Consider the following 23,559-nt stretch of genomic DNA (forward strand, 5'->3'; position numbering starts at 1 on the left):
CTTTGAAGCTCATAATAAACTTGAAATGGTTCTGTGGAATGTTAAGGCTTAATAATATGTGGATGGTTGGTGCCACTGTCATGCTTACACAAAAATATGTCAACTTGGAAACATTAACAGCTTGCATTAACAGCTCCAGGGTATTTAAAATGGAAGAATTCCCTTTTTTTTTTTCCTTTTTTTATTAAGAAACTTACTTTGAACCATAAGAAGAAGCTGCATTGTTTCCAACTTAGCACAGCTAAAATTAAAATACTTATTCCTATTTAGAAACATTATGCTATGTTTGCCACCCACTTAGTTCGTGTTACCTTCACATTATACCATTCTCAAAAAGTATAAACACAGCAGAGAGAAATGACTGCTTTAAAATAGACTGGCCCATGGAACAACAAAACTATCAAACACAAGGCACAATTGTTATTTTCTAAAAATTAGTAGCATCTAAAAGGATATATTCCTTTATCCTCCTTTCTTCAAGTGCCCCCTTCAGTGCTTCCCTCCCTTGTATTAAAGATGTTTTATCTAATTCCCAGTTGAAAGGTTTCTGAAAGTGTTAAGTCACAGCTGTGTTGATGCTGCAGTTTCTTGAACATGGCATACCGAAGTCACTCTGACACACTTACAGATACTCCCTTACAAGCTCCACCAGCCCTTGATTTGAAATACCTGACTTACTATAACACAAACTGCTTTTTATCCAGTTCAGCTCCTCTCTGCAGTTTTGGAAGCAAACCAACAGCTTGTTACATTTACAACAGAGATGACTCCCTTTTGATTGGTTTCTGACACTGTCCAGTGACACTATGCAACAAGACTCTAGATAGAACCTAGGCACAGCACACCTAGACCCCATTAACAGATTTTAACAAGGTGTTCTTGTTTTCTGTTCCCACAAAAATCAATAACAAGATGACCTCCAATTTGAAATTCAAGCTAATTAATTACCTGTTCTGTTGGAAATGTTGATATCTGATTTGCCTGGAGAACTTCAATTATAAATAGATTATTTCTTTAAAGAGCCCCTTCAAAAAACATAGACAGACATTGAAAACTTCATCTTATACAATATAAATGATGTTTTCTTGAAGCGGCTATAAAATATTGGACTTGCACAAATTAGTATAGAGAAGTTTTCCCCTTGTGGTCCATCTCCTCCTCGTGACATCATAATCAATTGCCTGGTAAATTATAGCAATCCCACAAAGATGCAGGGCCAAGAATCCTCTGCTTAAAGGTGAGATGAAAAGCTTTTCATAGCTGAATTCAGCTTTTTATCTCCAATTACTGACACAAATCATGGGATTCTTTTCAGAATTTAGAAATCTCCTTTTCTTTCCCAAAAATTCTAAAATTTTTATATTTCTATCTTTATTTAAATCATTTGACAATTTTTTGTTTTGCTCACAACAAAATCAAATGATTTCCCTTTAGATGTGGGCCATAGTAGAAAAGCTATACATTTGCACCAGAAACATATTTACTAAACTTTTGTTTTTAATTGGTGGGGGGGCTGTGAAGAATTCGGTTCATCCCAGTGGGGAATTCCCAAGATGAATGATCACATGCAACAAAACTATTATCTTCTTCCATTAAAATATTATCTAAAACAGAGGTTTCTATCTGGCAGCCACTAGGCTGCTGAATATAGCCTGCAGATGAGTTTTGTTTGGACCACACAGTTTTTGAAATATTTGAATAGGTTGCCAAGATTTCAAAACCAGGAGATTTCACATAAAAATCTGGATTTCTGGCTTCTCATGAAAAAGAGGAGGAGGATCTGCAAACACTGAGACTGCATTCCCACCTGGCAACAATTGGCTGAAACTAAGAACCAGCTACCTTACCTCACTGTGGTTGAGACATGAGCTTTCTGGTCCACCACAGTCCCCACCAGACTCACTCCACTCGTTTAATTTTCGTTACCTCCACATGGCCCTTTTTAGGCAACTCCTGATCTTTAAAATGTTACACTCTTACAAAGAGAGTCTGCAGAATTTGTGAAAGAAAAAGACAAGGGTATTCTAGGAACAGAGATTTAAACATAAATATTTCATGAGTTTACACAATGTAAGACAATGGATAGCAGATTTTATTTCAAAATATAGTTGTCCAGTAAAACATAAGCGTATAATCATTTTCATAATTAATTTTTTTTTTCAAATAGTAAATCCAGAAATGATATTCTAGCCTAATACAGTGGTTCAACAAACTTTTACACGGTTTTCAATCAACCACATTCTTCTCTGCAGCCCAGAAAAGATGCTTATGTCTAGCTATTACTCAGATCTACATCCATTTTGTTCCTTCACATGTTAACACTTCTGCACTTCCTTTCTAGAGCTATCATGCCCTTAAGTGAAAATGGATCCTAATATGAAAATAAGATATGTCTTCAAGGTAAATTTTAAAAGTCAACATTTAAGATGCATGAAAATAATCATAGCAAATACTCATCTTTACTTGATCCACATGTACGCAACCATATGACATTTATACTTACATTAAACAGACATTATTGTGGGTTCAAATGACCCAAAAAGTCATGGCATATTTCTTTAAAAATGATTATTACCTAAAAGCAGATGTCTATGACAAAGTCACCATGCACTTCTTTCTACTTGCTTTTTTCCTTAACTGAAAGCAAGTGCAAGGAGAAAATCTTTTGTATTTTTTTACTTCCAATCAACCAAAACAATACAGCATTTCTTCCTATTAGTGGGTTTTACAAGCAGGTTAAAAATACACTATTTACCAGAGGAAAGAAAGTACCTTTCATTTCATCTAAGTTCTTTAAAACAGGCTATCTCTGATATATCACTACAGTAAAGAAATGCTTAGATATCATGCAAATTGTAGTAAGTGGGCTATGACCAGTCTTACATCAACTTATTAGAGTAAAATTTAGATCAACTATAGTAAAGTGTTTTTAAATTATGTTTCACCACTGGATCACATGCTTGAAACATTACTTTTTTAATTAGGCATTTCTTTTCTAAGAGAAATATTTTTCTTCCATTTTTACCTAAGGAAAGTAATCTTTGAAAATATGCCAAATTTAGTTCACAATCAGACTTTAATCTCCAAATCCTCTGATTCTTAACAACTTGAACAACTTTAAGTAAACAGTTAACAAAATTGTAATGCATTCCTTAACTCCTAGGTGAACAGGAAAAGAGAAAATATCCTAAGTATGAGCTCCATAAATGTAGTCTTAGACCCAATATAGGAACGACAGTATGATATATACCTTATGGGAAACATTTTTCCTTAATTTCCATTATGACTGAAATTTGAGCAATTAGAAACAGACACCTGGAACTCAGTTATTAATTTACTTCTCCCCACCCCTTTTACACTTCCTTCCAAACCATTTCTTAAGGTGCTTCTTAAAGAGTTGATCATATAAGATAGCCTGCATATAAGAGGTCCTGAGCCAATGTTCACCTTATTTTCTTTAAAACGTCTTGCTGTAATCTAAGACTAAACTTACGTTCTTTCTTAAGTGTATAGCTTTAGAAAAAAAAATTAAACTTCTCAAATAATTACTCTGTAAAATGGTAAAAATATATATATATATTATTTTCTTTTGGGGGGATTTTGTTTTGGTTTTTTGGCAGCTGACAGCTACAGGAATCGAACCTTGGACCTTGGTGTTATGAGTACCACGCTCTAACCAAAGGAGCTAACTGGCCAACCCCAAAACAAAAATTAAAACAGGCATTCTAGGAAAAGTATACTTCATTACATTCATGTTGATTTACCTTCTATACCATTTTAGAAAAGGAATTTTATGAGAAAACACAATTCCCTTTCATGATTACCAGAGCTATAAGCTAGTCTCCTCAGGTTCATATCATAGCAGCAGACTGCAAATATGTAAAGCAGTTCTAGAAGATTCATGACTTTATTTTTGTTTGTACTATATTAGGATAAAAAAAAGCATGAGATTATGAATGTTAATTTTATTTAATCTGTGTTCGATGGGGAGAAAGGTATTGCTCTCACTTAACTCCTTGTTCCTATTAATCACCGATTTCTGCAAAAGGATATATCTCAAAGTAGGCTAATGTTAAAGCTCATTTCAACATACGCATTTGTAAAAAAAAAAAAAAAAAAAAAAAGGATCAAAAGTACAGGAGCACTGGATTATCAGAATACTCAAAAGCAGGCAGTAGTTGGTTTATTAAATTATTTTAAGTAACTATTTACATAAGTTAAAACAAACAACTTCTCACTTTTACCAAAAGGGTGTTTTTAATATAATGAGCAACGAAGCTTCTCTGGTCATAAGAAAACCTGGAATATATTATACATGCATGAATGTGGCCTGGGACATAGGGTATGGGATGTGCTTCCTATCAACAGATTAACACTTCATTTTCATTACTCTAATCTCACCACAGGCTGTGAACACTCTCTTTTTCTTATTTGAACAACAATGGTGCATGAAAAACCAAGCTGACAAGCAGGCGGGGTTCATTAAATGCACAAGGCATTTATTCCCATAACACATCTCACCTGTATGAAGTCAGTGTTCTGGCTTCCCAGCTGGCTACTGAAACAAGCTCTCCCAGATGTTGGACTTTGAACTCTTCCTATCCATTCCTACTTAATTTATAATAAATGTCAAAAATAAAGTAAAATGGAAAAACTCTTCTCCACAATGAACTCTGTTTAGTAGACAATAGGACTGGAGACATATTTTAAGATTTATTCAGTCCCATAATTACTTTCCAAATTTATCCAAGAGAACAAAGAAAAGTGGCTGGGGAGGGAAATGTTGAGACATCTGAAGTTTGAGTCAGACAGTCTCATGTTGGTGTCTCTATCCCAGCTTAATTCTAATTTATTTGAAGAAAACTGTAGTTTCGCACTTATTGAAAATGGCAATTCACAAAATAAGAAACAAATCATTCTATTTGTCAATGAGTGACCCTGAGCTTCACCAAAAAGCTATACTCAAGAAACAAAAAGAGTGTACCATGTAAGGAAGGCATCATTACAATGAGATTCCTAGGATGGGGACTGCCTCTTTGGAATGAGCTAATCATATATATTCATTGCATTTGAGGCAGCCATTAACAAATCCTCAAAATACCTAGAAATAAATCACTTAATTGTCATCAACCAAACAACGGAGAAGGTATACACTTTCAGTGTGTCTATGCACCACATAGAAATATGTACTACCACATGGCAATATAGGATTTTTAATATTTTCCATAGCAAGACAGTAAGTCCTTCCACAAAGTCTAGAGCAGGACTTTAGTTTGGTTCTGTCTAGTACTTTAATATTTATACCTAAAAAAGAAAGAATAAAAGAAAACCAATATTAGATAAAACAGCAGATAACGTGGCTGAGTCTGAGTTAGGTTTCTGATATGAAGTCAACAAAAAGAATGTTTGCAGGCATTCTCACTCAAGGGACACTCTCATGAATATGCAGTGTGTAATTGTTTCCCACATCTTGCAAGTGGCATCCCAGTCATGTCCACTGCCCTCTGGCACTGGCAAGAGGGCAAAGTAGTGGGCAGCTTTCTTATGCTTACCTATGCCTCAGGTGCCCACAAATAGCCATCCTAATTATTTAAGTGAATGAAATCTTTCTTGCTTAAATTTTAATGGAAACGCTGAGAAAAAAAAAAACATTACTAATGGATGTTCTCATTTTAATATTAGTTTTGTTGTTATGTTAAGCCAACTAAAAGTAGTTATTTTTTGTCACGTTAAAATATTCATTGTTCTGACATTTTTCTTTTCAGATACCCAGTTCAGGCACTCTGATCATCAAATGTGAATCCCGGAAGAACTGCCTAGAGAACCAACAGCCACTATAAGGCACCTTAATAAAGCTGAAAAATTCATGACAGTAACACAAAAGCACAGCAGGCACAATACTAAAAGCTATGATTTTCCCATATAGAATATTTTTTAATCTTGTCAATTTTAACAATTTCTATACTTTGTGAGACAATGAGTTAAATTTGTTAAGTACAAAACAGAAGTGAATCCTCATGTTACATACACTACATGTTTTAAATTTCAATTTCATAATGCCATCCATTAATATCAGCCCTGCCATCCTCTTAATTCCTTTTTTTAAATGTTTCAGTTAACTCCTATTAGCTGCAGTTTGTCTTAGAGTCATTACCTTCAACCTATTGCGCTGCCATTTATATTTTTTCCTCCTTCTAAGGAAATGCTCTTGTGTAGATATAAGTCTAACTGTACAAAATGATAAATCCAAGAATTACTTTCTTAAAAAAGGAAGAAAAAAAGGGAAGCAAAATCTCTCCTCAGCCATGTACTTTCTTACACAGGCTAAGGATCAATTCAGCTGCCTTTCAGCACCTCCGAATGATAAGCCAGGACCCCTGATTACATGTTTTTATCATGCCCTTACTTAAAGAACCCTTCTATAGCAAAACTCGGGACAGTCCTCCTGTCAGCACTCATGGACAACCTCATCTGAGGATGGCAGCTTCTTCCCATGCCTCTGCCAGAATGATGTATTGAAAAGGGGTGCTGTATTCATCCACTGTTCCGTTTCATATATATTTCAATTCCTTTATATTAGGACAAAAAGAGCCAATGAAAGTAAAGAGGAATTCAGAATGAGCGAAATGAGGAGAAAAGAGAATAAAGTGAAAAAGAAATTAGGTCCATGAGAAAGAAAACAGGAAGAACAGACTAACCTTGTATTTAGGTCATTAAGTAAATTTCTGCCAACCAAACAGGAATGAGATTTGTAAATCAACCCCCCTCAATGACACATAAACCCTAAAGACAGTAGAAAAATAACATTATAGTTCAGAAGTATTGAGTAAATAAGATGTCAGATATGCTCAGGAGAATCAGTTGTTTCAATGAGTAACTTCCTACCATTCGAGATTATTTTCTTTATATAGAGAAATCAAAAACTGATGGGCTTAATTAAAGAAAAATGAAAGGATATTATTTTGTTGTTAAAGATCAATTCTTTTTTTTAATTGGAATGACTAATAATAAGCTGAAAATTTGATTTCTAAACTAGCCAGTTTGAGTAATACGTTGTTTTTCCACGAGCATTTCCATTAAGGGAAGCTCTGTGAATGAAGATACAGCGCTTCCTCTCTTCACCTGATCGCTACACTTTGTGGCATGAAATGCTACTACATACAGCGTCTGAACAGAATGACACTGCACACTGCCCTCACCAAAATGAACTCCAGTCATAAATTTTTCACCTGAGGGTTTGAATGTACTCTATGAAATTTGCAAGGCTTCCTACAGGGAATGTACAAATTAAAAAAGAATCAATACTTTTATTTTTCCTATTCTCTAAACTTTCTTTTAAACCTGGGGAGGGAGATGGCAGTACAGGTCACGCTTAAAGAGGAAATGTGAGTACCCTGGACGTCACAGCCCCAGGCATCATTTTTGGGATGTCATCTGCACATATAAAAACTTAGAGTTTGAGCTGCTCAGAATATTTTTTCATCTTATTTTTCCTGTGTGTTTACTAGTTTATCTGCTAATGAAAAATTCCCTCTGTTACACAATGTTTTGCTTATATGTCAGGATACAAAGGCTATTATTCCTGAATTATGTCTCTTTTCCTTTATTTCTCTAAAGTTTAAAAATAGATGTCAAAGTTCCTTGAAAGGGTCCTGGAATCCCTTTCTCCCCTGTCTCCCCAGTCCTTCAGTAGATGAACATCACCAAGCAAAATGTGGGAGCCAGCTGCTTTTCTGGAAATAAAAATGGCATCATATTTGGCAGACAGGGGTGAGATCAATCTTTCCCTATGACCCCAAACAATCTTCTGACCAAGGCCCAGAGAATGGTAGTCACTGAACATGTGACGCATGTGGCAAAAACATACCACAAAAGGTACAAGAGGATTTTCATGTGGTGAAAAATTCACTCTGTGCACATAACAAACCTGGCTCCAAACCTCCTGTGAAAGGAAATCTTGGAACTATTATATTCCATGTTCTTTCAACAAAAACAAGCAGGGAGTCCCAAAGAAAATTTCTTCCCATGATTCACTGTTTCCCTATCACAAAGTTCTCTGACAGTACTCTGGGGGGAAAAAGGGGTTAATTTCTAGATCAATTCTAACACCATGGTTCAAATTATAGACACAAGGTAAAAACAAATTCCAATTTCTTCTCCTCATTCCTTTTGATATATATTCTCATCTAGAGTCCCAAGTTCAGAAAATACCTCTTGGGCTATACAGAATCATTAGCTATTCATATTTATAAGGAAAATCCTCTCAAAAGCTTTGCAGATTGATGACAGCAAAGGCCCAATGTAACTTTAAGTGAGTGTGTACCATGTATATAAGGCAGACAAGGAGAAGCACTAAACTTTTTGTTTTTCATTGAAGTGGATGACGCCAGCTCACTATCTATAACAGGCTGTTCCTTTGGAGTCAGCTCCCTGTGTCACAACGACCTGGCAAACTTGAAAGCTTTCACTATCACTGGAGTCCTTGCAATGCTGCCTTGGCTATGACCCATTCACTTTTGCCCCAACTTCTCAGAGATGCCTTACTCAGCATCTAATTAGTTAAGGGAGTATTTGCTGCAGCTCTTAACCCTAACGCAGGAGTGGGAGGATGTGCTGCTGTGGTAGCCCAAATCTGTCCTGTCACTGCATTAATCAGATTTCCATAAAGCTATGCACGAATAATTGGATTTATCAGTGAACATAAAGATACAGTGATAAATATAATTACAAAAAATACCTATAATTATAGGTAAGATATCTGCACCTTTAGGGATTTATTTTTGAACTGCGGTTACTTGACTCACCTTAGCAAAAGGCTTTACAAATTATGCAAACACAATGGACCTGTTTGCAGATGACAGAAAGATAAATAATTTCAAAATGATCACCTACTGTGTTCAAATTCCTTTATATATGCCATATTTAAAATAAACTTCAAATCTGTGCACAGGTTTTTAACATATACCACATACACATCTGAGAATGTTTGTACATGCTTTATCTGCATTAACGTTTACATGTACATGCAATAACCTGTACATGACTTACTACTTTCCGATTTCATTACAAATTAGACAGTACCTGTTAAGTAAAGTCTGCAAGTTATCCATAAACTTACAAAATATAGGCCAAAACTCAAGCTCTATGCTACAATTTGTATTTTAACAATTACCCAAATATTCCAATTTTAGTGTTACATTATCAGAAAGCATGTTAAGAATTATATTTGAATATATGTCTATTGTTAAAACTTCAAAATAAATTAGAGGGGGACCTAAATTGGAAGAAGGAGCCTAGCAATTCAACAGGCTAAAATTGCATATCTCCTAATACAAGTATTTATTTTAGCGTCAAGACCATAAATTTGGTCAATTTAAACCTTTTTTGAGTACAACATGATTACAAAAACACACCAAATTTAAAGAGGTAAGTAAAAAGAGAGGAGAGAAAAGTGCAAAAAGAAACCTAGGAATGGATGATGTTTGGCAATGAAAGTCATTTTCAAAAGCTATTAACTATCAAGTGCTTTACTCCAGGGCTATGATTAAATAAGAATATACATTCTGTGTTAAAAGGGATGTCTATTTTAGTGGGATAGGGTTTAGAATAAAAATATATTGTACAAACTATAAAGAAGAATCAAACCACAATACACAATTAGATATCTGACCTATAAGAAAAACCATATATGCGCCTTTTAAATTGTTAGTGAATAAATATTCAAATTTGGGGGGGGGAATGAGGAGGAGAAAGACAGACACAACCATCATTTCCACTTTAAAATATAGATGAGACTGTTTGCCTGTATGAACAGAAAGAACTAAAAGACTACTTGAAGAAAAATTCATATTGAGCATGCTTTTAAATCGATAACAGCAATGTTATTATATATTTCTTATAATATATTTTATTTATCATTTCTCTGAAAGGTGCTAGATTTTAAATTTGTAAGAAAGTTTGCTTCACTCTCATATCTCTGGTGAGCAGACGCTCTGGCATTAATGCAAATCATTGATTTAATTTTTAGCCTTCTTGGTTTGCCCCTTACCTATCTAGGAAATGATTTCTCTGGTGATAACTAACACATCATGCTAATGAGAGAATCTAATGCACAATAGAAAAATGTCACTACTAATAATATTTGTATGAAGTTAAATAAAGCAACTATAAGAGAATGTCAGACAGTTGTTCTTTAATAAGACACAGTTTCACAATGAAATTATGTTGTTAATTTTGTTACATCATTGGGTGAATCCTAAATTACTACATAATGATGTACAGAGTCATTTATAATTCTAACTTAGTATTTCACTCAAGTCTAAAAAGAGACCTTATTAAGGGATCTACATTTTATTTGAAACAGGTTAAATATACCTCACCAATAATAAAAGGTAAATGCCTCTAGTAATGTGTGAAATGTGGACTGTAGCCACTTACATGTACGGTTGCATTTCTGAAAAGATTTTAAAATAAATTAGACTATTCCATCTCTTGAGGTAGCTACAAGAATTTTATTTGCTATTCTCTCAAATGCAGAAAATATTTACAAAAATAGAAAAGTCACCTTTTAATGTCTGATTTAAAGAAAAAAAAACTTCCAAAAAGCACTTTTTTTTTGCTTTTTACAATACCTCAGGAGGCTAAAAGGGGCAAAATAAGATTCTGGACTCTAGGAGATTTGCAGAAAACAAGACTCAAAGGTTTCTCGTCATTCTCGACCTGTCACTGACCAAACTGACGCAAAGAACTCCTTTACGGAAGTCAAGAGTCATGCCCTTTAAGGTTCTCAAATATTCATATATATACAAAGAAATGATCCCTTTTGAGAAAGTCATACTTCAATATGGGAGAAAAAAATGTAGGGAGGCAGGAAAATGCAGTCAAATAGTCCTATCTTGAACTTTAGGGGGACATACTTAATCCCACCAAATCTAAATTGGCTTTGGATTGTGATGTCTTTTTGTTAGTATTAGATGGAATGAAAGATTTACTTTCCAGATCCAACTTTGCTCACATGAAACAAAAGGAAAAGATTTTTATATCTCTACTTCCTACTTTATCTATTGAAGACACAAACCTAGATTATTAAGTTTCAGTATTTTTGAGGCATTTCCCACCACAAGTTTTTCTGTAGTTGAATACTGGCAAATGAATTCTCCATAACTCAGTTTTGAAACCCTTGAAAGTAGCCCTACTAGTCACTCCTTTCTAATGTTTTAAGAAATGATCAAGGAAATATTATAATCTTTATTAAAGAAAATTTTGAAATTAAAAATATACCCAATAAATTTTATTCATTTCATGAGCTAAATAGATTCTACTTACAAATCAAAATAATCATAATCCAGTAAAAATCTCTTCAGGCCATAGAAATGAGATATACAGAATTCTGCATACTTGATTACACTGGACAAACTTTACCTGTAGCAAAAGTTTGTTGAATGTGTGTATTGAAGCAAATATCCCTTGAAACTGTTGGCTTCAAGAGATATTTCAAAAAGTCTCTCTCTCTCTCTCTCTCTCTCTCTCACACACACACTCACACACACACACGTGCTGAATCAGCATTGCTGATGTTCTGTAAGGAAAACAAACATATTAAACATATTCAGCACATATACTTTTACACACACAGTCTGAATTGAAGTTTATACAATATCTATACAAACTAAAATGTCATCTTAAAGGAGAAAAAAAAAAAGATGTAAATACCATCTTTTACATGCTTTCCAAAAACGTATGAAAGGTAAACATTTAGTGACCATAACAGAAAAAAAAAGCGAGGGGGGATTGCTATCTACATAAAAACCAAAAAATGAAAAAAATAGATTTTTTAAAAATATAGTTCAATCACACTTCTTTAAATTGTGATTTTCTCCCTTTGTAGTATTATTCTGTTTAATAAATAGTATAATTTTGTGTAGTTTTATATAGCATCCCTTAAGCATAAATTGCTTCTTAATATTTCTATTCTCTTCATAGTCACAGATGCTCACTAATACATATACATGCACAGAGGTACACACAAAATAGATCTTTATATACCCACACGAACAGCTGTATTAAAGACATCATAATAGCTTAGTTGTACAAGTTTCTGTCCCCAAGCGAATTCAATTATTTTCCTAATTCCGATCCATAATTTATATAATTTACTCCTATTTGTTTTTTTAGCTAAAATGTTTTCCATGACTTAAAGTCTCCTTAGATTCAAACCTACTTGGAAACGGGCTAGTGCCAAAGAAGCAATCTAACACTATCTATGTGGTTCAATAACCATTTATCAATTGATCATTATCTCTATCTAGTTTTAACTCTTTTCTAGCTAGAGGGAGACCTAAACCAATCCTCCCTACACACACACACACACACACACACACACACACACACACACACACACACACACACACACACACACACACACACACACACACACACACACACACACACACACACACACACACGACTTCCACTAACTCAAGGAAAACCCTGAAGGTGACATCTAATTTTAAGTTATTTTGGTGCCTCACTCAAATTTTGTCCCAAGGCTAGTGAAAACACACTCTATGTTGCAACCACAAGAGAGCCACCCAGGCAGGGACATGCCGCAGAAAAACACCTCTCAAAGCACTTAGCAGTGACAAGGAGTATCTGTGAGGAAATGAACTTTTCACTTGGAAGCATGGGAAATCGCACATAAAGAGTTGCTTATTGCGTTTATGTTGATTGCATTAAAATCCCAGCTTACTGTATCAGCAGTAATCAGGGTCCCTCTACAGGATATGTCAAAATACACCTTATTCAAATACATTTATCCTATCACGAACTGTGTGATAAAACTGTTCACTAGCTAAATGCTACAAAACCCTGGCTGTATGTACTATCTTTTGCAAATGTATTTCTAAACTTGTGGTAGTTTATAGCCTGGCAAATTGTTGCCTTCCTTCATCAACAATTTTTAAAATCTAACTCAAAGTATTTGATTTTCGTGAACTCATACAAACAACATGTTTTTTTTTAAAAAAAGAAAGCAAGCAGTTGCAATATTTTTTTTAAATGAGTGGTAGCAGTATCAATTTCTAAACATCTGCCGTCCGCTGCAAACCCAAGCCTGTCAGTACTACTTTCGGGATGCATGGATAATAACATCAAACTAACTCTTACTTTGTGTGGGTTTGGTGTAGGCTTTAAAAAATCAAGACGTGTCTAGGAGGGAGGCACCAGGGAACTTCCCTCCCTTACTTGAGCACAGTCCAAGATGAAAGTTTCTGGGTCGTTTCCCCCTTGCTTCCTCTCACCCTAGCTCCCCCGCAGAGCCGCAGAGCCAGCAATTGTGCAAGAAAAGCCGGGAGCAGGGCGCGTATCACGGAGCGCATGGTACGAGCCGTGGCTCCGGTGATTAATTATCAGTTGCCGCTGGCCTCGCGCTAGCTAACACGTCGGCTCTCCGGACAGGGCCAGCATGCTGTGCTGCCGCCAGTGCGGCCCGGACGGAGGAGCTGCTCTGGGGAGGACGCTGAGGCTGCGCCCAAGTGTGAGTGCGCTAGCGGAGGGTGGGCGGGCGAGCGCGGGCGGGCCGGGGCCGGGGCCGGGGCCGGGGCCGGAGCAGAGCGGAGCAGGCGCCGACGAGGAGAGCGCAGGGGCGAGCCGCGGAGCAGTGAGGAGCAGCGAGGACCACGGAGACACAGTCCACCCCGCGCGCCGTCTCCTCCAGCGACCCTGGGCACTGGCAGCAAAGCCTGCACAGCCTCCTCTCCCGCCTCAGGTCGGACTTAAGTTGCTTCCACCACATGAAGTCAGTCAGTTGGGCAGTTGTGAGGGGCCCATAGATTTTATGATTAGTTGCAGAACCAACTCTGAGATAGCAGACACTTTGACGCAGTAATTCATATAGACAGAATGGCACGTTTCCTGGGTGGTGGTTTTTTAAAAAATTTACAGAAAACAAAGAAATAAATTAAGTCTTCCCATGACTCGGGCTGTACTGTGAAACTTTGCAACAAATGCCTTTGCTTTCTTTTACTTCAGTTTCCTTTCCCCCTTTTTCTTTTAAGGAGCCCTCAGGGAAACCATGAAGTAACCCTGCACATTCCAATAACACAGTTATGACAAAACAGAGCCTAACTATGAAGTGATCACATTTTTAAAAATATTTAGAAAGAATACTACTAGAAACAAAAGTGCACATAACAATTGGAGGTTTCTTTAAAAAAAAAAAAATGAAAGTAACTTACCTGTTGGGACATTCTGAATAAGAGGTTAGTATCAGCGTTTTGCCATGTCCCCATGAACCCTGGTTCAGCCGTAGTCGTTCTGGTTCCGAACTGCATGGAGCTGTCAGTACAGGAGTCTCTTAAAGTCAAGTCTCTTGCCCTCTTTGGCTCTCTGTCTCTCTGTGTCTCTCTTTCTCTCACATCCACTTCTGCCTCTTCTGACTGAAAAGTGAAGGTGGATTTTTTGAGCCTCTTGGCAGCCAGTAGCAGGAGTGTAGTGTAGTTAAGAAGCTGGCTGAACTGTGCATTTCATTTGGGAAGGGGGAGATTTGGGGGAGGGGGGGTCAGAGCTTCTTTTGCACCTTCTGCACAGATATCCCTATCATTTATGCATAGATTGTGACTCCCCAGGCTTGCCTTTGCTCGGTTTAACAGCTGCCTGTCAGGTGTGCAGGCAGCACTGGAGACCCAACCATCAGCTTCAAACTCTCAGCCACTGCATGTCATTGGATAGCAGAGCTGAGTCAACTGCACTCTTCCACTGTCAGGCACCAAATGACACCCTGCACTAACCCCTCTCCAGATACACAGACAGATACACACTTATGCACACTCCAAGCAGCACCACAACCACCATGCATAGGGCGAGGAGAAGCTAGGGCCCTATCTCCAGGAATTTTTCCCAACAATTCTTTCTGATATGACATGCAATATCTGACACCAGTCTTTGCTTTAACATGTGTAAAATTGCAATGCTTAATTTATTTTTAAATTACACTGGAAGAAAATAAAATATTCAGCTGTAAAAGAATGTAAAGTTGGCTCAATTGTTGTCTAAATGTTTGCTCCTAAATGTCACATAGTATGTGCTGGGCTATTTATAACCACATATAAACTCCTAGAGAAAATAATATACATAGAGATGTGACCTTATACTCTGAAGTGTAAATAAGTAAACCTAGCAGTTTTTTTAAACATAGAAGATGCACAATAAACATTTGCAAAATTTAATATCTAGTACCTCGGGCTATTACTAAATGCATGTTAAGTAATGAGAAACTGAATGGCAAAGGAAAAAGTACCTTTTCTTAAAGCTCAAAAGTAAAAAAAAAAAAAAATGCCTTTGTTAAAGATCATGGACGAAGCATCTACAATATACTTTCAAATCATAAAAAAAAAAGAAAAAGATGAGGAAAAAAGTCTGTCCCATTTCAGGCAAAAAGTAATGAATATATAAACTCCATTTTTCTTTCAAGATCTCTATAGAAAATTCTATAACGTCTTTCTGCCTGCTGAAATACAGCCTTCATAGCATGTTGGATTTAATTAAACCAGTTTTAAAACAAAATGTCTATTTATTAGATAGTATTTTTCTACCTTATTTGTGGAAAAGTAGAACCGAACAAAATGCACTGTACATAAACAGTAACTTCAAAATGGAAAACTAAATTCATGCCATCTCATAAAAGTAGTCAGCAGGAAAAAGCCATCCTTCCTAAACTTAAAATGTAAGGAACATTAATCTTCAACCACCTACAAATATTGAGGACAAATGTACCACTCTCCTTGCTCCTTCTTAACTCAAGAATAACAATAAACCTTACTCTCTGAAACAACAAAAGAAACAGAAAAGAGCTTCAATGGCAGCTCTGTGTCATTAGTAGACAATGAGAAAAGATGAGAAAACGTACACTATGTTGACACAAATGTGCCTTCCTCTCTAGAACCGACATCTCCTGAAAGCTTTTCTGTTAAACTTCCCTCCAGTTCACCACCATTAAGCACAAAAAAAGTCTCAAAAGAAGCAAATTCAATATCTGAGAGGAAACAAACAAGAACCCAAAGAATTGTTGCTTTAAAATATATTAAGTCCACCTGTGGTCAATAAAAATATTCTTGAGGGGGGAGGGCAGGAAAAGCCCCTATGAGTCAATTGCCAACGGTGACTGTACCTTTACTGCTAGCTATCACCCACTTATACTCCCTCTAAAATTTGCTAGCCTCTTGATTTCTGAAGTGGCACTCAGTGCCTCAGTCAAGCTGCCTGCTCAGCTCCTGACCTTCCCACTAATGGCTGTTATTTGTGGGAGGCTTAAGGACACTGTCAATAGCAAGCTTCCTCCTCGCTCCTCTCAGGCTCTGTTGTATCGCTTTGCCTGCGTGTTCTCTCTCGCCTCTCGCTCTCCCTCTCTCCCCCCTCTTCCTCCTTCTCTCTTTCCCTCCTTCCTCCTTTCTTTCCAGCCCCCGCCCCTTTTTTCTTTCAGTCTTGTAGTCCTCTTCTTTCCCAGGTTTCCTCCCCCCCCCCGTTACACACACACACACACACACACACACACACCCGCAAAAATCAAATGGCATGCAGCAGCAAGCACCTGCAGTAATAGACTCTTTTATTAAAACTGTTATTCTGCAAGACTTGAAATTCCCCGCGGACCGGGCCATGTCAAAGCCGATATAATTAACTAGAGGCTCAGCAACGGATCAATTACCAGACAAGCAAGTGATAGTGAAATCAATGAAAGATCATCAGCCACATTATCAGTGTTGCAACTCATTAGGGCAAAACTGAGAAATGTGCTCAAAGCGAGCCCAAGCAAGGTGGCATTACAAAACAAAGGGCTAATTTGGAGACCCTGCTGTGAACAATCTGTAACAGAATTAGCCTTTTTTCCCCCTAAACTGCACCACTCCATAACTAAATGTGACAGACTGAAAGAAGCAGTTTATTAAGACACCAACCCCAAGTTTATTTAGTTCATAAACTCTCTCCTAGAAAATCAATACAGTCTGTACAGGGTTATTAGGCTGACTAGCTAATACATCCAAATCTGGTCTGCCCAGCCAGCAGTCTTCTGACAAAATGCTACCCAGTATAGGCAAACTGAGCTCTTTCAGATATCAAGGTCTGAAGTTGCTCTAGTTGAAACAGGTCTGCAATGTAACTATTACCTACATATTACTGCCACAACACAAGCCTTAAAAACACCAGGATATCTTTCTAAGGTTTAAAATTTTTTTCCCACAACAAATATATCATATGATTCTGAACATGCTGAAAGGATTTAATCAAACAAAATCTTAGTTTGTAAGAGTAGTTTACAAAGAGGACAACTTTTGTTATAGGAGACAACCCAAAGATGTAAAAATAAATAAATGAATAAAACAAAAACCTCAAACATACACATGGTGTGCTTTGGAGATTTTAAGTTTCTAACACTCATTTTTAAATAAATTTTTGAAAATACAAATTTGACCACTATAGAACTCCCCCCAAATACATGATCTGAACTTGTCACTCACTTCCACATATAACAATGTGTAGAATCTTTGATCTTAAGATTATTTTCTCTCTAGCAAGTAAGACACCTGTATCATGTTATTTTAAAGACACAGGTTCACCGAGAAGACACAGTGATGTCTTTAGAGGTTTTTCATTGGCTATATAGTCTGCAGATTATGGAATAACCCTCTGGAATCATTTGTATAAAAGTTATAAAACTAGGAGGATGGGGATAGACATCCCTTCCACAATAATTGCTTTTTGCTGCCCTAATTCCATGCATTTCGTGCTAGAGAATCACAAGTACAAACAGCCACGTGTTGTCTTTCCCACATTTACTGATAGTAAGAAATGGATCATGGAAATTAAGAAGTATACCGACTAGGTCTAATGGCACCCAAGTTATTAAAGACATTGTGAGAATGTGAATACTGCCCCTCACTACAACAAAAATACTCATAAACTTACACAAAGTAAGAAACTCAAATGCATTTTACAATAGTAAAATAGATTGGATAATTAAAAAGAAAAAAAGGCAACAGCTTTTAGAAGTGATTTCTGATGTTTATGATGTTTTCACATTTAAAATGTTCCAAGAAAAGGATTGCACTATCAACATGCCTTCAATATACTGGCTCCAAGATACTAAATCCTAAACTTTAAAAAAAACAAAAAAAACCAAACTTTATTTTCACAGCACTACAACAAAATCCAATTTATAGACTGCCATAATTAAACATTTTTCCTGTAACTTTTGAGTTGGTACCCTATTAAGCATTTCATAGCTTGTGTTTTTGAGTAATCTGTAGAAAAGTCAGACATATGTATTCTAAACCTATACTATAGATGCCAATGTTTTGGATAGTATAATTAAAAGTTGTAATTACAGGAAAATTTTACTTTTTAAAATCTTTTTGTATATAACTACACACTACGCATGTACCCTCAATGAGATCCAATTAGTTACAAAGAATTTGCATTTCAGTTAGTATGGGATAATAAGACTATAGGGAAGTGCAATGCAATTCCACCAGAAGAGTCAGAAAGAGTGTTCTTTCTTGTTACCTCTGTAAGCAATAATTCCCACAACTGACTGCTTAAGATGTTACTGATCTTTTCAATATTTGGGTACTGAGGTGGGTTCTGGGCTCTTCTCCTATATTTTCTAGAAAAACAAACAAACAAACAAATCACATACTAGTGCAAAAATCAGCCACAATTAATACCTCAAGAAGCTAAAGAGCAAAGGATTTTGTTTTGCATGTATGTTTGTGGGTTTTGTTTTGTTTTTTAACGGTGGAGGGGGCAGATACCACATACTTTTTCTTTCTCCATAATACTTGGTAATTTCTTTAAAAGCACATTGTTTTCTTAAAATAAGTTCCGTAACTGGGGGCAGAAAAACCTCATTAAGACAGTTCTATGTAAATATATATGGTTTTTATGATAAGGGCATATATTTACTACACTGAAAAAGTACTCAAGGATTTTTTTTTTCTAGCTATGTTTCCAACATGTAAATCCTGAGCAAATATAAAATAAACATATAGTTTATGTACACAATTTAACAAGCACCTCTAGGACTTCTGCTGGTTCACAGAACAATACCTGCAATTCCCTGGGTTCAGTTCAGCAGCTGTTAACAGATTCTGTAATCTGTAATGACAGTAAACTGGCCTTTGCTCTTCTTTTATTCACTATTCATTTTCAAGGCTTGGTTAAGTACAGAGCTGGGTTAAAGATCAGTGGTTTTTCATGTGACACACACTGGTATTCATCTAATGGCTTGTCAAGACAAAACTGTCCCTGTTCTTGCCAAAATAATAAAAATGACGCTCCACATCGCATGACAATCAGCACTTCCTTATGGCGAAACAACTCAAGCTTTTGTAATTCACTTATTTTATAGAAAAAAATGTTAATGGCTGGCTATCCAATCTTATTTATGGAATCAGGTTGCCATTCTCAAAGGAGATTTTTAAAAAATATTTTGCCCTTTCAACTCTAGAGCAATATGTAAACTAGTTTCTAATAAAATCAGACTTTACCACATAAAAATAATGCTGAAGTCACAAATTCATATGGCATTAAGGTATATAACTTAATATATGCAAATTATGCAGAAGCAGCAGGCTGGACTCAGACACAGAGGTGGAGGAACCAATCAAGGAAATGTCATTTTTCTTGAGAACAAAGTATGGGACTTGCTTTGCAACATCTGTTGGGCTGTGTGAAATGTTAACAGATGTCTTAAGTGAAAAAAGGAGAAAGAATTAATAAAGGAAACCTCCTCTGAACAGATAATCCACCCAAATTTCCATATTCCTGAGGAAAAAAGTTGACAGCAATCTTTTTCCCTTGTGAAACCTGCCATCCCTACTTTATTATGTAAAGTTTCATTTTCTGTGTGAAGGGGAAAAAAATTTTGACTCACTATAAACAAAAAGTAAAAGTAAAATTAACAATAATTTCAACTTAGTTTCCCATTGTGAATAATTATATCATAATCTAAGATGTCTGTTTTCCCTTGACTCATATGTAATTTGGTGGGAGGGCAGTAAAAAAGTTCACACACAAAAAAACATGAAATACTATTCTATGACTGCATGCTTTGGAGGCAAGGAAGGAAGAGAGATTAAGAGTAGCTTGTAAAATAAAGTTCTGATATGAATAGTCATCTCTACTCATAAAGGTATTCATCTTCACAATTAAGATTCACCTATCATTTACACCAAAATTCTCGCACTATCCAACTGGCTTTTAATTTCTTTCCATTACCATCCTTGTAAGGGATGAAACACCCCTCAGTCAGGTGTCCCACAGCAGTAAAGTCTAATGATCACTAAAACTTTTGGAATATACTAGTTAGATCCCTGTATTTAAATTTTAAGGAACCTAGAAACCTTTACATTCTTTGTTAACAATTCTCTTTCATGTTTCAATTTATTAGATGATCTAGCCAAACCTAAATATTTAATTCAGATTAAAAAGATGATGCATGAATGCCAGCTACTGAATTTGACTTAGTACCTATTTGTAAATGAGTTGACTCTGTACTTATATTCTTCTATAAGTCTTCCTCTTTGGACAAATCTACTCTATTACTTATTCTCTTAAAAACTTGGGACAAGAATTTTGGTTCACAACTCATGGATTAACTAATTCAAAATGCACTTTAAGAATCTTTACAGATTCAAATGAGGGAAGGAAAAAAACTGTGTTTTCATCTCTGATCACCAGTCTCAACCACTGGCCCTTCTCTCCTCAAAGAGTCTGTGTTAGCATTGTACATGTTACTTCATATTTACAATTACACCTTCTCCAGATGGCTCTGGCAGCCTGGGCTGGGCATTTCAACATATAAGAGCCTCAGCCAGAACAGCCTGAAGATTTCAGGGGGCAAGATCACAGTCCAAGTTGTAAATAAGACATGCAGGCATGCCTTCAGTTTTTCATTAGTTTGCTTTTTGCCAAAGAATTGTAAGTACTAAATGCTCTGGTGTTTACTTATAGGAATACCACATCAGGGCACGTGACAAAAAATAATAACTGCTATACTTAAAAAAAAAAATCAATCACCAATACTGATAGAGAAAGCTTGTGCACTAAAAACATCATTATGTGGCCTTGGACCAAGAGTGGAAAACAGGCCTCCTAACATATGGTTTGAACAGGACACAGGTTTAAATCATTTTAAACAGTGGCACTAACATCCCCCATAAGTAAATATTACCTAAAAGCTTCAGCCTTCTACAACAAAAGGGAGAAGCTGCTCTGGTTGACACTTGCCTCTGTACCAAATAGAACAATCCGTGTGATGCAACATTTGCTGACAGCCTAATCAGGGGCTCAGTTTCATAGAAACACATCAATGAAATATCCAAATGCCATAATCACTATACACTTGATACACTATAAGAAAATTAAAAAATAAAAAGATTTTGGTAGAGTATACTAGATGAGGTAGTTTACAAAATTTAGAGAAATGATGAATCCTTACAATCAAGACATTCACAGATACAAAAGCATCTGAGGGGCTAGTCGGTTACCTCATTTGGTTAAGAGTGTGGTGGTGATAACACCAAGGCTCAGGGTTCAATCCCTGTACCAGCCAACTGCGAAAAAAAAAAAAAGGAAGAAAAAAAAAGCATCTGAGGTCAGTATGATTCTCATGCATATAAAAGATCAAACATTTTACCTATCCTGCTTTTGTATAAAAACAGAAACGTGACTTTAATCTTCTCTCAGGTGCTAACAGTGACAGTAACTTCTATCAAAACCTATAGTCAATGTTTCATGAGAAAATCTAGAACAAAAGAACCAGTGATGTCTTTCCTGAAATGAATATGAAAAAACAGGCTGGAAGACAGAGTGGGGAATTACTTTCTTATGACCAGGAGAGTGCAAGGACTGTAAAGATAATATCAATTTCTTTATTTACTTCCTTCTAAAGTCTGCAAACTGAGAAGCTTGCAGCCCCAGTAAAGATGTCATAATAATAGTTTAAACTACTATCAGAAAGGAAGATTGAGATTCATGGACACACAAGAAAATCATGCTGCAGGACAGGGCTCAAAACCATAAAAAAATTATTCGAAAATCCAACACTACCTTTTAGAGTTACCACAGAAACAGGCACAGCATGACGATACAATCTTACATGCTATTCACAAACCTAAAAAATAAATTTAAAAAGTAAAAACTAGAGACTATTTTATATACATACATATTTAATTGGAAAAATGTTAAAACAAAGTGAATTTCAATGAGATTGTTTTCAAAATTAAGAAACCCAGAAGATGCCAGAAACCCATTATCAGCACATTAAAAATAGGAAGAATTAACAGGCATAGAAGGTCTAAATAGTGATTACCTTTGGTGGAGAATAGTGGCTGGAAAGAGGCACAAGGGAAGCTTTTGAGGTACAGATAATGTTGTGTATCTCCACCTAGCTGGTGATCCTGGGTATCTCTTCACTTTGTAAAAATTCATTAGGCTATATATACATTTATGATTTCTGCATGTTTCTGTATGTATGTTAAACCTCAATTCTCAAAGTATACTACTGCTGCTATTAATGGGTACTACTACTAAAAACAGTGATTAAACAATAAACTAGCCTAGAACGATGTGAAAGAAAGAAAAGAAAAGACACAAAAAAAGAAAACAGGCAGGTGGAAGGGAGAGGGAAGAGACAAAAGAAGACAGATACTTTATAGTCAAAAATCACTCAAATAACTGCCACTAAATCTACTGCCTGCAACAATTTCTTCAGAGGCAAGAAGTGTTAGGAAGCAAGTAAATATCTGAGTTTCACAGAATGAGGATGAGTGTGAAAGACAGTAAAGGGGTAGGAGAAAGAATAATTAGGTGAGAGAGACCTTAATGAGGCACTGAAAGCATATGAGTATATCTAAGTGACTTAAATGGAAAAGAACAACATACCTCAATTTGAAATGTATCAACCTCACAACATGGAACCTTGAAATGTGCTTGCAGTCTTGTTCACTAAGCCTGTCTTCTGTGTAATTAAGGAGGTGCGGTGGGCACAAAGTGTGCCTGTTGAGATTGGGAGACGAAATTACATACACCTTGCAGAAAGTATTATTTAGAAGCTCTGAGTACATCATGACAGATTTTTTTCTTAATTACAAATATAACATATTACTCTGACCACCCAAACACATTTCTTTAAGAGTTAATACTTTCTAAGGCTGGCAGCAGCCAACAGTTAAATAAATAAACCCTGGAGAAAACAGAAGTAACAATGTGGGAATAACTGAATAACTTGCTAATTGATAATGGATACACTTTTGCCCTGACCAGCCTAATTCCTTACTCCCTTTTCTTTTACTTATTATAAATAGAGTCATCTTAAAAAGACATTTTTACCCAATGTTAGGGAATATTGATCAAGGCCCTCCTTGCCAAATACAAGAAGCTGTGGGGAACACAAAAGTTAAGACACAGTCCCTGCTCACAAGAAGTTTGCAATCTAGTACAGGAGATAAGCCATGAACAAAAGTGATCTTAATAAAACCGGAATGTGACTTGAGAAGCAGCAGC

General features: G+C 36.1%; 1 protein-coding gene across 1 annotated transcript in view; it reads right to left on the reverse strand.

Annotated features, from left to right (window-relative positions):
* Window positions 1–23,559, reverse strand: part of BNC2 (basonuclin zinc finger protein 2) — a 422,101-nt gene that overhangs the window by 272,099 nt on the left and 126,443 nt on the right. Inside the window, exon 2 of the mRNA XM_063081214.1 lies at window positions 14,235–14,435. Coding sequence (XP_062937284.1) covers window positions 14,235–14,435 — 201 coding nt within the window. The remainder of the gene's footprint in view (window positions 1–14,234; window positions 14,436–23,559) is intronic.

Source organism: Cynocephalus volans, chromosome 16 (assembly GCF_027409185.1).
Source record: "Cynocephalus volans isolate mCynVol1 chromosome 16, mCynVol1.pri, whole genome shotgun sequence".
Taxonomy (NCBI): Eukaryota; Metazoa; Chordata; class Mammalia; order Dermoptera; family Cynocephalidae; genus Cynocephalus; species Cynocephalus volans.